At 47.9% G+C, this 15198-nt stretch overlaps 2 protein-coding genes across 4 annotated transcripts in view; one reads left to right on the plus strand and one right to left on the minus strand.

Annotated features, from left to right (window-relative positions):
- The first annotated feature begins 1174 nt into the window (after positions 1 to 1174).
- LOC122489290 (tubulin beta-2A chain) lies at positions 1175 to 5144 on the plus strand. Its single transcript, XM_043590931.1, has 4 exons — positions 1175 to 1353; positions 2630 to 2738; positions 3094 to 3204; positions 3888 to 5144. Exons 1-4 carry the CDS (start codon positions 1297 to 1299, stop codon positions 4946 to 4948), a joined length of 1338 nt encoding a protein of 445 aa, XP_043446866.1. The 5' UTR covers positions 1175 to 1296; the 3' UTR covers positions 4949 to 5144.
- A 672-nt stretch (positions 5145 to 5816) lies between these two features.
- Positions 5817 to 15198, minus strand: part of BPHL (biphenyl hydrolase like) — a 38332-nt gene continuing 28950 nt past the window's right edge. For 2 of the 3 annotated variants that reach the window (XM_043590933.1, XM_043590935.1), the window contains exon 7: positions 5817 to 6363. In XM_043590933.1, coding sequence (XP_043446868.1) covers positions 6276 to 6363 — 88 coding nt within the window. In that variant the 3' untranslated portion in view covers positions 5817 to 6275. The remainder of the gene's footprint in view (positions 6364 to 15198) is intronic. The other variant, XM_043590934.1, reaches the window with a different exon arrangement.

Below are 15198 nucleotides of genomic sequence, written 5' to 3' on the forward strand. Positions count from 1 at the left end.
GTCATTACATTTACTCTAGAACAGGGCTGTTCAATAGAAATACCACATGAGTCACAAAGGTAACAAATTTTTCCAGTAGTCACTACTAGTGCAGCAGTCATTTAAAAAGGTAAAGAAAAATGAGTGAAATTAATTTTAAAAATAGATCCACAATATTATTTTGATATGTAATCAATATACAAAAGTAGTAATGGAATATTTTACAGCCTATTAACGTGCCCAGTCCACGAAATCCAGTGAATACTTACACTTAAAGCACATCTCAATTTAGACTACCTACATTTCAAGTGTTTAGTAGTCACACGTGGCTGGTGGCCTTTGAACCAGACTGGGCAGCTCTATAAGGCTGCGGTGAGCTCCAGGTGACATACTGAATGCAAGGCACACATACCTGGGCTGATGTGTGGCTAGAATATCCTCTCTGACACACACTCTCGCACGCAGAATTTTCCACATTTAAGTGGTTTTTATGAAGAAGACCCAAAGCAGACTGAGACAAATCCAGCACCCTCTCAAACCAACCACCTTCCTCACAAGTGGAAGGAAAATGCCACCCTGCCATCCTTGGTTTCCTTGAACACAGTTCCCATCTGCTCTCACCGAGAAACCCCTCACTCTTCCCCACCCTGCGCCCCCTCCCCTCGTTTAGACTAGCTGCGAATTCCCACCCTAAATAGAAAGAGAATGCGGCCAGGACTCGGGGACCCTGCCTAGACAGGCAGGCAGGAAAGCTTAGCGAACAGACCGAGAGCCCACTATCACTCCTAGTCTCCCTGCTCCAAAGGGTACTCGCTGCCTCTCGCCCTTCCGAGGAGGCGAGGACCCCTTTTGGAGGCAGCCCCTCCCCCTGGTTCCGCGACCCAGGTTTCCAGCCCCTCTCGGGTATCCAGAGTGGAAAGGTGGGTGTGGATGCAGTTTACTGAAGGACCCAGTTCAAGGGTGGGGCAGCGTCCGTGGATCGAGCCGACCGCGGCTGGCTGGGCCCGATGCCGCGACACCGCCCTTGGCCGCCGGACGAAGGTGCCGGGCGCCCTCCCTGCAGTCAGCAGTCAGGCCGGAGCGCCCCCGCACCTCGCACCGCGCCCCAGCTCCCCCTCGCGGTGCCGCAGTCCCCGCGGCACCGCCCCCAGCCCCGCCCTCCATTACGTCATCGCAGGCCAGACCGGGGAGGGGACCAGTCCCCCCGTATAAAAGGCTGGGCTGGGGGGCGGCGACTAGTCTCTGCTGCGGAGTCCGCCGGTCGCGCCGTGCACAGCTCCGAGGGCCAGCGCCTCCACCCTCTCCGCAGCCGGCACCATGCGCGAGATCGTGCACATCCAGGCGGGCCAGTGCGGCAACCAGATCGGCGCCAAGGTGGGCGCACCGCCCGGCAGGGGCTGGGCAGGGGGCGGCAGGCCCCGAGGGTGCGGACCCGGGTCAGGGGCGGCGGGACCCCAGGGTGCAGGGCAGGGGCCGGGGGGAGGCGGCGGTAGCCCGCCGGCCCGGTGGCGCATTCTCGGCGCGGCCGCCGGGTGGGGCCCAGGAAGCCACACAACCTGCCACGATGCGCGCGGCGACGCAGTTGTGTGTGCCTTTAATCAAGGCCTTTTGAAATTTCCTCGGACACGGCCCTTCTGCCAGACGTAGTCGACATTACCCTGGATGTATTACTCTCTGAAATTTGGGTAGGGGCAGAGGTCTTATTAATCCAGTGGCCTCATGTGGAATTCAATTTTATTTTCCTCTATAGTTTGAATGAAAAAAATGCAATGTCATTGGGGTGACAAGCTAGAGAGACTTCTTGTCGGGTTACAAAGACGAGGATGTTAGATAATTTCCCTAATATGAGCACCATCTGGACGTGATGATACATAATGTCAGAGTCTGACTTCCTGTCTGGGAGGCGGCAGGTGACCGTCCTGGGGCTGGGACTTCCCACCGCAGTGGGCAAGGCAGGAGCCAGCGTGGTGCAAGGGTGTGGGCGGGCGCCTGGACAAGGACGTGGTCTCTTTCAGAACCGCCATATTGCCCACCCCAACCTCCCCGCCCCCTTTCCTGCTGCAAATTCACAATGGAGCCTGTGCCCTCAGCGTGCCCTGCTCTGGCCACTGTCCCCAATCGGGCTCCCAGATTCCTCCTGCCTGCCCTTCCCCAACCATCCCCTGCTGGGGGCAGGGGCGACAGGCCACAGGATGTCAGTGGTAGAAAACTGTGCTGCCTGGAGGGCTGGGTGGGGCTTGCGCCAGGAGACATTGATCCCTGGAGGCAGTCTCTCAGGGCGGGGTCCAAGTGGTCCTTGGTCCTGGCTGGCAGGACCCGTCCATCAGCTGGGATGCTGTGACATTCTGCCCTGCCTGGGGGTGATGGCCTCCCCAGCATCCATAGCTTTCCCTAGATCTGCTGGGCTCACCCTCCTGGTTCAGTGCCCTTCGCGGCTTTGCAGTCTGTTGCCATAATATGGCCGATGCTCTGCAGATTTCCAAGCCCCTCTGCAGCAGCTGCTGGAGGAACAGGGGCTTGTGCCTATAGGACTCCTCCACTGTCTGACCACAATGGCCACTGTTCCAAGGACATGACAGGGAGAAAAGGGCCATCCTTCTTGATATTTAGGATGCTAGGCCATCATGTGGTTTTTTTTTTTTCTCCCCAGTTTTGGGAGGTCATCAGTGATGAGCATGGGATCGACCCCACTGGCAGTTACCATGGAGACAGTGACTTGCAGCTGGAGAGAATCAATGTGTACTACAACGAAGCTGCTGGTGATTATTTCAGTGTTTTTTGTTTGGTTTTGTTTTTTTGCCCAGTCAACCTTGCTTTGCATACCGTGGCAGACGGAATGTGCTAGGAACATACAAATGCCAAAGACATGCTTCTTGCATTCATTTTAAATGTCAACTGGCAAAAATACACTTTATAGTTCCTTACGACTCCTGCATGTTTGCCATGACTAAGCATGCCATCATCTCTTTTAAAGCAGAAAAGCACCTCTGCTCACTTTTGCCTCAGATGCTAGAATTTTCTCTAATGATTCTGCCGTGAAAGGCACACAGAGCACAGTCTTGCCTGTGATTCCCTTGCCCACTGCAGGTCTAAGTCTGGCTCTGTTCCCCACAGGTAACAAATATGTACCTCGGGCCATCCTGGTGGATCTGGAGCCAGGCACCATGGACTCGGTCAGGTCTGGACCATTTGGCCAGATCTTCAGGCCAGACAACTTCGTGTTCGGTATGTAGTCCTGATCCATGGCAAATGGCTCAGTGAGTCTCCTTTCTCAACACTGTGGAAATCATCGTTCTTGGTGCTGAATGCTAAGGTGGAGATTGTGTGTCCATGGACAGCCTTGGGTCCTGGCCACTTCTCTGGCCCCTCTCTGGGCAGCTCAAAGAGCTGCCAGCCTGCAGAGGGCTTCTATGGTGCTCCTACTACAGAGCAGCCCGTGGCAGTAAAGAACACTGAGCAGTGATGAACCTTCCAACAGGAAGGTTAACAGGCTGCCGGTAATGTCAGAGGGCCCGAGACAGCAGGTAACCACTTCAGGAAGCCAAAGGCCAAAGGCACAGGTTGTGACCAGAAGTGGAGACAGCAGCTTGGAGCCCATCTTCTTTTTGGATCATATTGTACCCTTGCCCTTGCCTGTTTATTAAACCTATTCACAGAAGCTTCCTGTTCCTAATTTTAAAACCAGTTGGGTTTTGTTAAACTGTCTTCTTGGTCAGTTGATAACTCCATATGAATAAACTTGCTTATGATCTCCAGTGTTTTTGAAGATCATGGATGTATAGAAAATTTTCTGTAAGAAACCATATCTAAAAAAGAATCTGCAATTCCAAGATTAGTCTATAGTCAAAATGAAAGAATTCAGATTTCCTTATGTTTTAGTGTCTAATATTCTCCTTTCCCTCTGGCAGGCCAGAGCGGTGCTGGAAACAACTGGGCAAAGGGCCACTACACAGAGGGAGCCGAGCTGGTCGACTCGGTCCTGGACGTGGTGAGGAAGGAATCAGAAAGCTGTGACTGTCTGCAGGGCTTCCAGCTGACCCACTCGCTGGGGGGCGGCACAGGGTCTGGGATGGGCACCCTGCTCATCAGCAAGATCCGGGAGGAGTACCCCGACCGCATCATGAACACCTTCAGCGTCATGCCCTCGCCCAAGGTGTCAGACACGGTGGTCGAGCCCTACAACGCCACCCTGTCGGTGCACCAGCTAGTGGAGAACACAGATGAAACCTACTCCATTGACAACGAGGCGCTGTACGACATCTGCTTCCGTACTCTGAAACTGACCACTCCCACGTACGGCGACCTCAACCACCTGGTGTCGGCCACCATGAGCGGGGTGACCACCTGCCTGCGCTTCCCGGGCCAGCTGAACGCCGACCTGCGCAAGCTGGCCGTGAACATGGTGCCCTTCCCGCGCCTGCACTTCTTCATGCCCGGCTTCGCGCCGCTCACCAGCCGGGGCAGCCAGCAGTACCGCGCGCTGACGGTGCCCGAGCTGACCCAGCAGATGTTCGACTCCAAGAACATGATGGCCGCGTGCGACCCGCGCCACGGCCGCTACCTGACCGTGGCTGCCATCTTCCGCGGCCGCATGTCCATGAAGGAGGTGGACGAGCAGATGCTCAACGTGCAGAACAAGAACAGCAGCTACTTCGTCGAGTGGATCCCCAACAACGTGAAGACGGCCGTGTGCGACATCCCGCCGCGCGGCCTCAAGATGTCGGCCACCTTCATCGGCAACAGCACGGCCATCCAGGAGCTGTTCAAGCGCATCTCGGAGCAGTTCACGGCCATGTTCCGGCGCAAGGCCTTCCTGCACTGGTACACGGGCGAGGGCATGGATGAGATGGAGTTCACCGAGGCCGAGAGCAACATGAACGACCTGGTGTCCGAGTACCAGCAGTACCAGGACGCCACGGCCGACGAGCAGGGCGAGTTCGAGGAGGAGGAGGGTGAGGACGAGGCTTAAGGACTTCTCAAATACATCGTGCATCTTTAGTGAACTTCTGTTGTCCTCAATCAAGCATGGTCTTTCTATTTGTATACTATGGTGCTCAGTTTTGCCTCTGTCAGAAATTCACACTGTTGATGTAATAATGTGGAACTCCTAAAAATTACAGTATTGTCTAAGATATCTATACTAATAAAAAAGCATGTGTCTAAAACTGTGTGGTCTCTTTTTTCATTTCAGGTAATTTTTATTCCACTAAATGCTTTTTTTGGTTTTTAACTCACTACATCTTATCTTTTTTTTTTTCTTTTTTAATATTTATTTGAGAGAGAGCGTGCACACAAGTGGTGGAGGGGCAGAGGGAGAGGGAGAGAGGACTCCAAGCAGGCTCTGCACTGTTAGTGCAGAACTGGACACCAGGCTCAACGTCCAGAACAGTGAGCTCATGACTGAGCCACCCAGGTGCCCTTCCAATAAATGCTTCTGGGTTTAGTCATCTTAACAAAATTGGATTTTTGTTAAGTATTTTTAAGTTAATGGCTTCTCTGCCCTTTTAATAAAGACAGATATAAGGACATATTTTTCACTTTCACTGACCCCAAGTATTAAAGTAAATGAATCCAGTAAACATGTCCAGGAGTGAATTGAGATTTAAGGACAAAGCAAACCTTCCTCCCTTACTTGCTGTAGTTCCAGCAACCCTTGTGAAAATGTAGTATGGAGGGTCGTGTTTCTCTACTTTGAACAATGTGATAAACACAAGTAAAAAGACCAGTGAAAACTTGTACCTCTCAGATAAAAAGTACAGCATAAATTCAAGATTCAATGTACCCTGAAATAACAGTGATAAATACTCCAAATGCTTCACCTAAGATACGAGAGAAAGTAAATCACAACCAGAATTTATTTTAACTAATGGTAGAATTCACAACTTAATGTTTAAAAAATCAGATCTAATTTTTGTAGCCTTTACAGCTACAAGACTTTAAGTTTGTTTGTGTTTATTCATTTATTTAGAAGGAGTATGAGGGGAGGAGGGGCAGAGAGAAAGTATCCCAAGCAGGCTCTGAGCTGTCAGCCCAGAGCAGGATGCAGGGCTCGAACTCATGAACCACAAGATCGTGACCTGAGCTGAAATCCAGAATCACACTTAATCGACTGAGCCACCCAGACGCCCCTAGAAGACGTTTTAATAGGTCATTATCTGTACATGTCTGAGAGTACTTTGCAGGGAGTAGAAAGCACAGGGAGGCAGGTGAGGTGAGGTGTGACGGGTGTGTTTCACAGGTGGCAACAGGCTGAAGCCCCACACTAAGGAATGCCCAGCTCCCAGCAGTGGGCATTTTTATTGTAAGAAGTCTTCTGCTAACTTATTGAATTCATTTGCAAAACGCAGATGCAGGTTGTGTTTGCCTTCTGGCATCAAATGCAACCTAAAAAAAAAAAAAAAAGCACTTATGATTAATGGCACACAATTTAATCAAACTCTTACCCTTTCTAACATTTCGTGAAAATCTGAAGTGGAAAACCTCCCCTTCTTTTCGTGACTACTATTGGGGAGAAAACATAAGATACGTAATACAAACTTTCCCCGAATATAGACTTAAGGGTGAAAGCTTCTTGGGCGTTGACTTAACAGAGCACACACATGGCAACTGGAATTTGGAACTGTATCCTGTAACAAAGAGTTTGACTTTAAATCTGATGAGAGTGGGGGATGTGATTTGGTCGTTACCTAGGGAGAAAAAAAATCCATTTTAATAAGGTTGACGTTAAGAGAGAACGTTGAGGAGGTGATAAAAATACGAAATGTCCAGACTCCACTGGATTGGAACAGGTGAGCTTCTTGGGGTTTCCTACAGTGAAAGCCCAAATCAGAAATCATATCCCCCACCAGCCTGTTGTTTAAGGCTCAAAATCACCCAGTCATTTTTGGAGGATTGACTAAGTCTGGATACAAGCCACCAGACAAAGGGCAAGTTAAGTGTTCCTTAGGATTGTGAGGGCAGCTGGAGGCGGCATCAGCAACGCTTTGTTCTGCAGCTGTCACAACATGTCTTGTGGCAAACCTCACTGTGCTCATGAGACTTCTTTCAATAAGCTTTTGGTCAAATGTGGCTGGTTGCAATTTCTTTAATAAAAGCAGTCTTCTCTGAGTTCTGCACTTATTGGCTATAAAAGCACAGAAATAATAAAAGTTTTAAACAAAGCTTTTAGGATATAAGCAAAAGTTCAAGCTATTTTATATACAGTAACAATAGGGACATTAAAAGGGTCATACTGGGGCAAAATGCCAGTTACTACATTGCCTAATTCTCTGACCTTTCAGCAACTGGGGTTTGAGAGCTCTAAGAACTTCAGTGGGCACTAAGGAGGATTTGCAGGGAAAAGGAGCTGGGGAATAGAGCTGTCCTTGGACAATGTTGGGCCCCCTGCAACTCCACCACACTGGGCGTGAGGTAGGTGTATGTAGATACACATGATAATCTACTTGAAAAAGGATATATTGTTGGCATCTTTCTGAGGCCCTGGGGAAAGCTAATAATGCCATTAATAGAACACTCCAAATTCAATTTTAATGTGGTTCAGGAAATAAAGGATAAGCTGCACCAACCCCAAAGACAGAACCCCAGTTGTGCTACACAAGGAACAAGGGCTTGCAGGGATGTTCAGGGTCTCCATTTTTAGAAGGCAGAAAATAACAAACTGCAAGGATATTGAAAGGTCATAGAAGGACACGTCTAGGCTAAACTGAATGTATACTAACTGAACTCTGAAACAGAGGGACCCCGACCTGCCAAAGCTGGACGTTTTCCTTCGTGGGTAGTCAAGCTGGTTATCACATGCTCTACCCTGTTGCTACAATTTTCTCAGGATTCCCAAGGAAGGAGAGACACCTACTGTGAATCTCTTCTTTTTTTAGCCTCAGTGCTCCTGCACTATTCATTGGTAATCTCTATAGGTCTCAGGTAAAGAAAAATTAGGTTCCCTTCATTAAAAATAGTGGAGGCCTGTTTTGAGGCATCTACATTCAGAACTGCACTGGACTGTGGATAGGTGGGTGGAGGGATAGGGTTATGAAGAAAATTGCTCTTCTCCTTGATACATTTGGGAGGTCATTTCAAGGTCCTTAGTATATCCTTGGCCTTTAGGTCTGACACAGGATTCACTACACTTAACACTTACCAAGTGTACCTCTTTGGGAACAGTCACCTGGACAGGCATAAATATGTAGATGTCAAGGCAATGTAGCAGTGTACTGCTGAGGGAGCTTCTCACCCAAATAACAAAAGGAACTAATCCCATGCTCTGTGTTTTCAAACAACCACATTTTCCAGGAAAACTAGTAGCAAGTCCCCCACAATCAAACACATGGCTCAGCTGGAAATGAAGGGGCCTCCTGCTTGCTGGGGCCGGCTCCTGCCTGCATTTGGCTCCTTTAGAAAAAGAGATGTGACTCTAGATCTTCTCAGCAACAGAAATGTGTCTAATCCCACAGTGTAAATTCAGTGGTGGTTTTACCTCTGCTTGAGAACACTCCTTCCAGGATGCTCTTCACAGGTGAGGTGATGAAGGAGAAACACGCTGGCCCCACTATATTACCTCTCCTTCCTCAGTCTAACCTTCTACAGCTTTCAAGTTAAGCTCGGAGAGCTACAGATAGGAACAGGCAATAAGTAATGCGCTATAGTTTTTTCCTTCACTTTGGATATGATAAACCTCTACATCATATATGAACCCATAAAGTTGTTAGTTAAGTCTGAGCATTTCTGTTTTAACCAAAAACCAAAGTAGTCGTTCTTTGTACCTGGAGCTCTTCCCCTATGAAAACTGGACAGCAATGTGATTCACCGGGAGGCCTTCTCTCTTTCAGGCATTCCTCCCCAGGCCATCCAAACCTGGCTGCCAACAACATCCCCTTTCAATTCTTTATTCTCTGCTTGCTATCTATCGATCTATCTATCCATCTATTTATTATGTTCTTTATTTTGAGAGAGACAGCGTGAGCATGGGGGGGACACAGGGAGAGAAGAACAAAGGATCCGAAGCAGGCTCTGTGCTGACAGCAGTGAACCTGATGCAGGTCTCCAACTCACAAACTACGAGATCATGACCTGAGCCGAAGTCGGAGGCTCAAACGACTGAGCCACCCAGGCGCCTTCTCTGTTCCTTTTAGAGAGCCCATCTACGAAAAGGGTGATAATGGATGGGCCATAATTCCCTTCAAGCTGGTAAAGCAGGGGTGTAGAGCATGGCCTCCCAGCCTGCATCTTCCCCAGCAGGCTCTCTCCTCTCAGCCAGGGGGCGGCCAGGCCCAAGTAGATGTTTGGGAAAGGGGAAGTAGAGATCTTGCTGCAAAGTTTCTTCTCTCAAATGCAACCTTGTCTCAAGCATTAGAAAGAAACAAAACTTCCTCAGAGGCTGTTTTTCTAGTAATGCCACAGCTAGGAACAGACCCCTCTGGGCTATCGGGGTCTACCAGATGGATGCTTGTAACTCGTGTGTGGAGACACAAGCCTTGCCAAACCTGGGGGATTACAAGGGCCAAGTAGGGGCCTTCTGACTGGACTGAGAGCTTTCTCTGGGTCATAGCTGCATGTTATTGGAGGTGATACCACAGGGTTAAAGGCATGGGCAGTATGGGGTCAGGACATGTCCAGTCTAATCAACATGGGATCTATACTAGCAAGTTACTTCATCTCCTGAAACCACAATTCCTCATCTGGAAAAGGGGGATGAGTAACAGCATCTACCCCCATAGGATTATTCTGATGACAAAATGCATATGAGGCTCATAGTACGGGATCTCTGGGCACACAGTGACCAATAAATGTTTGCTATTATTTTCTTATTCTTATTGAATTGTACTTTACAAGGTGCAAAAGTCCTTACAAAGGTTCTAATTATGTATGACATATTAATGAAATGCTCTGACTTGGGAGCATAATCTATTTACATTTGGCTAACACAATCCACTCCAGTTGGAGAGATTTTACAACATGTCACGGTAAGTCTTGTCTAGAAAGGATGAGACCCCACTCTCGCTACAATGCAAAGGATTCAGCTTTGTAAGGATGAGCCTAATCCTGTTTGGAGTTAATCTTGTAACCTGACCCTAAGTGGGATCTTGAGCTGATTGCTTTCCCTTCAACCACAGCAGCAAACAGTTAGAGATGAGGCACTAGAGGGAGCACCTGCAGGAGGAAGGGATGGGGAGAGCTAGAGAGAAAGTCATCCGGGGCAGTTAGAGGGGAGGGCACATCTCCCCTCCCCTGTCACAAATTTGGGGTTGGCCTAGAAGTGGAAGCCAAGGCAGCCATCCCTGCTTACTGTCCACCTACTCCCAGTAACCTGGCTCACTTTACCACAGAGCTAAAAACAAACCTTTGTCCTCAGCATCAATCTCTGTCACCTAGGTCAATTCATCTCACCCCCGCTCATGTGCATCTCCTCCTGGCCTGCACTGGAGGTCTGGGGCCATCTGACCTCTGATGGCCAGACTTGAAGAGCCCAGGAAGCTACAGAGAGAAGTCCCTTCCTCTCTTCTTCCCTTCCATGAGTCAGAGGACAGAACCTGGCCCACTGCCTAGACAACCTAATCACATGTACCCTCACTGCCAGCCTGCTGGCACATTCTCCAGTGAACCTACCACAGGCCAAGACCTCTGTGGAAAATGCCTGTACCTTTGCCCTCCCCACTGTGATGGTTGGTTTTATGTGTAAACTTGACTGAGCCATGGATGCCCAGATATTTGATCAAACATTGTTCCGGGTGTTTCTGTGAGGGTGTTTTTGGATGAGATTAACAGTTAAATCATTAGAATTCAGTGAAGTAGATTGTCCTCCCTGATATAGGTGGGCCACATCCAATCAGTTGAAGGTCTGAATAGAAGAAAAAGGCTGGTCCCCCCCCCCCCCCCCCCCCCGATAAGAGGAAATGCTTCCTGCCTGACTGCCTTCAAACTGAGACATCAACTTTTTCTTGCTTTTGGACTCAAACTGAAACACTGACTCTTTCTGGTTCTCAGGCCTTCGGTCACACTGGAACCACACCATTGGCTCTCTCAGGCCTCCAGTTTGCTAGATGTTCCAGCTTGCCCACTGAAGATCTTGGACTTCTCAGCTTCCATAATTTCATGAGCCAATTCCTATTCCATATAGTAAATCAACCTGTGTGTTTTTTTTTTTCTTTTAAAATTTTTTAAAATGTTTTTATTTATTTTTGAGAGAGAGAGAGACAGAGCATGAGCAGGGGAGGGGCAGAGAGAGAGAGGGGGAGACACAGAACCCAAAGCAGGCTCCTGGCTCTGAGCTGTCAGCACAGAGCCTGACACGGGGCCTGAACTCACGGACTGTGAGATCATGAGCTGAGCTGAAGTCAGACGCCCAACCAACTGAGCCACCCAGGAGCCCCTGTGTGTGTGTGTTATGTGTATCCTATTGGTTCTGTTTCTCTGGAGAACGCTAATACACCCACACACCTGTACTGACAATGGTGCTGAAAATCGGGTCGAGGGCAGCTTGCCACTGACCTACTCACAAGCCACACCCCAGCTGTCTCCTCGGGCCCCTGATCACCTGAACCCACAGCAGCATTCCACCCACAGAAGTGGCAGCTACTGCATACTGAGCTCCTATTAAATCTTAAATGTACAAACAAATGACAGGTATCATCACCATCTTACACACAGGGAAACAGAGGTATAGAAACAGATGCACACTGCTGAAGGGCACACACTTAGTGACAGAGCCAGCACTCAGACCTGGGTCCATCTCCTTCCCTGCCAGGGCATGTAACCACTGCTATGAAGGGTTCCAGGACTCCAACACACCAGTTCTGCTTTCCAGGAAAGACTCCATTTTCCACCTCTCCCCTTTCATTGACATTGAACCCCAGCTCTTTGCACACTTTACCCATCATTCTTTCCCACCTGACCTGGCTCTCTGGCCCTGGTCTCAGAATATGCAGTTGGGACTCTGCACCACACTTTTTGGGACTGAGTCACCAGTCAATGGCCCTTGTGTGCCTCTCATGTTCTCTTTCTTTCAAAGTGTACTAAGCACTTTAAAATGCACTAGACCACATCCTGGGACTGGTGCTGACATGCTCAGCAGGAGGAATATTAAATTTACATGCTAACAGCGGTTAAAAAGGACCAGGTGATCCCAAAAAGATAAGTAATTGGAGGAGGATACATCTGAGTTGCTACCTGAGGGATGAGCACACTTGGCCAGGCCACAGAAGGGGCTGAGGGCTGGAAGGGGATTCCAGGCAAGGTGCTGGTCATCTGCAGCTGGGTCTGAAACCTAGACCCTCGTCTCCACTGGTCCTCTCATTCCCAAGATCGGAGCACCTCCACAGAAACATAGGATTATGCCCTGAACTGCATCCTCTACGAATCCATATGCTGAAGTCCTAACCCCCACGACCTCAAAGTGTGACTTATTTGGATAGAAGATCTTTAAAGAGGCGATTAATGAGATCATATGAGTGGGCCCCAATCCAACGTGACTGGTATCCTTATAAGAGGAGATGAAGGCACATACACAGAGGGAAGACCATGTAAGGATACAGGGAGAAGAACTATCTATAAGCCAAGGAAAGAAGCATAAGAAGAAATCAATCCTGCTGATACCCTGATCTCAGATTTCCAGCCTCCAGAACTCTGACGGAATAGATTTCTACTGTTTACGCCGCCCAGTGTGATACTTGTTACAGCGGCCCCAGCTGACCAGTATACACTGTAAGCACACATGTAGCTTACTCAGCTGTGTAGTTACATCCTCTTCTGAGCTGGCTCAGCCCCACTGCCTCCTGGGGCCCATCCACTGCAACCCCAAAGGGTTCTGATGGACGCCAACCTCTGCTCAACACAAATCCTCCAAAAGTGAGCCAGGGCTGACCTTGAGGGTGATGCCCAAGAAGAAGCTAGCTAGCCAGGGAGGTGGTGAGCAACATCAGGGCTTTTCAGTCTAGGAGGGAGGGCTGGATGAGCAGGGAATGCACAGGGGCTGAGGCAGAACAAGAAGAATCAAAGGGGCAGGTCTGCTCCCCATCGCTGCTATTATCAGAATAGCTCTTATTTATGTTTTGTATCTTGGACTCCTGCACCAGAGTTTATTAGGAGGAACGGTTCAGCTAAAAACAAATTTTAAAACCACTGAACCCGAATGATCTTTAAGGCCTTTTCGCTTCCAAGAGAGTCTACCATTGTTCCTCACATACACATACACAAAAAGAGAGACAAATTGACATAGGAAGCAGGCCTGCTGAACAACCCTGCCCTTCCTTTGGCCTCCTTTTTTTTTTTTTTTAAATGTTTATTTATGTTTGAGAGAGAGAGAGAGAAAGAGAGCAGGGTTGGGGGGGAAGCAGGTGGGGGGGGGGTACAAAGGATCTGAAGCAGGCTCTTTGCTGACAGCAGAGAGCCCAATGCGGAGCTCGAACTCACAAACTGTGAGATCATTATCTGAGCTGAAGTCAGACCCTTAACCTACTGAGCCACCCAGCGCCCTCCATTTGGCCTCCTTCTGAGAGAAAGACATTTGTTTCATATGTAATACCTGTTGATATAATCTCTGAAGGGATAGACTGTATCCTTAAATTTAATTATAAATGTACCTAGCAAGATAATGAAATATTAAGTTCACTGGGAACCTGCCACTCTAACCTGCTTCCCTGTTGTCAAATGGCTGAATCTCAAAGGACTCTGGTGCTCAAAGAACCCATTTTCCTTTTGTGGGGTCCAAAATAAACCACCTGTGTTCCAGGTGGGTTCATATTCATGTCCAACATAAAGGGGTCTTTTAGCAGATGAAGGTAAGAGGTATAAAATGCAAACCAGTTGAAGACAATCATTGCCAATAACACTTCACCTTCAACTCACTTGTTCCAAAGAATACTGCTCTAAAAAAAATGATCTTTCACAAAATAGTCCACTGAAATAATTAACATCTGAACGGGAAGGGAAAAAATTTTTCCCATATTGATGTATTCTGTTGCTAGGAGATGGGTTTAGAACAGAATTCCTAAATTAAACTTTCTTGCAGACTGACTTTTATTGAACCTGGTTTTCTGAGGGAACACACTGCATTTACCATGAGCGTCAGTGTGCAAAACCTGTCATTTCTGAAGCTAGAAGACAATTAACCAGGTCAGCAAGTATATAATCCAGGCATCTTACCATCATATTAAAATAAGAGTATGTTTATGAGAGGCAGCTGTGCTGTGGGGGAAACGTGCTATATTAGGAGGGGGAAAAAAATCTAGGATTTGTCATTTACTAGCTATGCAACCTTAGAAGATTGCTTAACATCTCTTAGCCTTGATTTTTCTCATCTGTAAATGGGGACAATATTTTTTCATAAGTTTGTTATGAAGAATTATTAGATATTGTATGTAAAATGCCCTTTAAAATACATAACGCTATATGGATATAAAAATTATACAGTTTTATAATAATTATATATTATTGTAGAATAAGAAGCATGTCCCCTACATTTAAATATTCTTTAAGAAATCTGTTGAAATGTATCATGGAATAATATGATTAAGAAGCAGTGGATGGCTGTTGCACCTGGGTGGCTCAGCCATCTGAGTGTCTGACTTCGGCTCAGGTCATGGTCTTGCAGTTTGTGAGTTCAAGCCCCACATTGGGCTCTCTGCTGTCAGGGCAGAGCCCACTTCAGATCCTATGTTCCCCTCCCTCTGCCCCTACCCCACGTTCACTCTTTTAAAAATAAATAAACATTAAAAAAAAAGAAGTAGTGGTGGATGGCTTACACCACATACAGATAAATTCAAAATGGATTAAGGACCTAAATGTGAGGCCTAAAACTATAAAATCCTAGCAGAAAACACAGGCAGTAATTTCTCTGACATGGACATAGCAACTTCTTACTAATATGTCTCCTGAGGCAAGGGAACAAAAGCAAAAATAAACTATTGGGACTACATCTAGATAAAAAGCTTCTGCACAGGGGCACCTGGGTGGCTCAGTTGGTTGGGCGACTGACTTCGGCTCAGGTCATGATCTCACAGTTCATGAGTTCCAGCCCCACGTCAGGCTCTGTGCTGACAGCTCAGAACCTGCAACCTACTTCATATTCTGTGTCTCCCCCTCTCTCTACCTCTCCCCTGCTCACACTCTGTGTCTCTCTGCCTCTCAATAATAAATGTTAAAAAAAAAATTAAAAAGCTTCTGCACAGCAAAGGAAATGATCAACAAAACAAAAAGACAATCTACTGAATGAGAGAAGACATTTGC

This window comes from Prionailurus bengalensis, chromosome B2 (genome assembly GCF_016509475.1).
Source record: "Prionailurus bengalensis isolate Pbe53 chromosome B2, Fcat_Pben_1.1_paternal_pri, whole genome shotgun sequence".
Taxonomy (NCBI): Eukaryota; Metazoa; Chordata; class Mammalia; order Carnivora; family Felidae; genus Prionailurus; species Prionailurus bengalensis.

Coding starts and splice junctions, on each gene's coding strand:
- LOC122489290 (XM_043590931.1), top strand. CDS start 1,297: ATGCGCGAGATCGTGCACATCCAGGCGGGCCAGTGCGGCAACCAGATC. Junction 1,354..2,629: donor GCAACCAGATCGGCGCCAAG/GTGGGCGCACCG, acceptor TTTTCTCCCCAG/TTTTGGGAGGTCATCAGTGA. Junction 3,205..3,887: donor GCCAGACAACTTCGTGTTCG/GTATGTAGTCCT, acceptor TCCCTCTGGCAG/GCCAGAGCGGTGCTGGAAAC.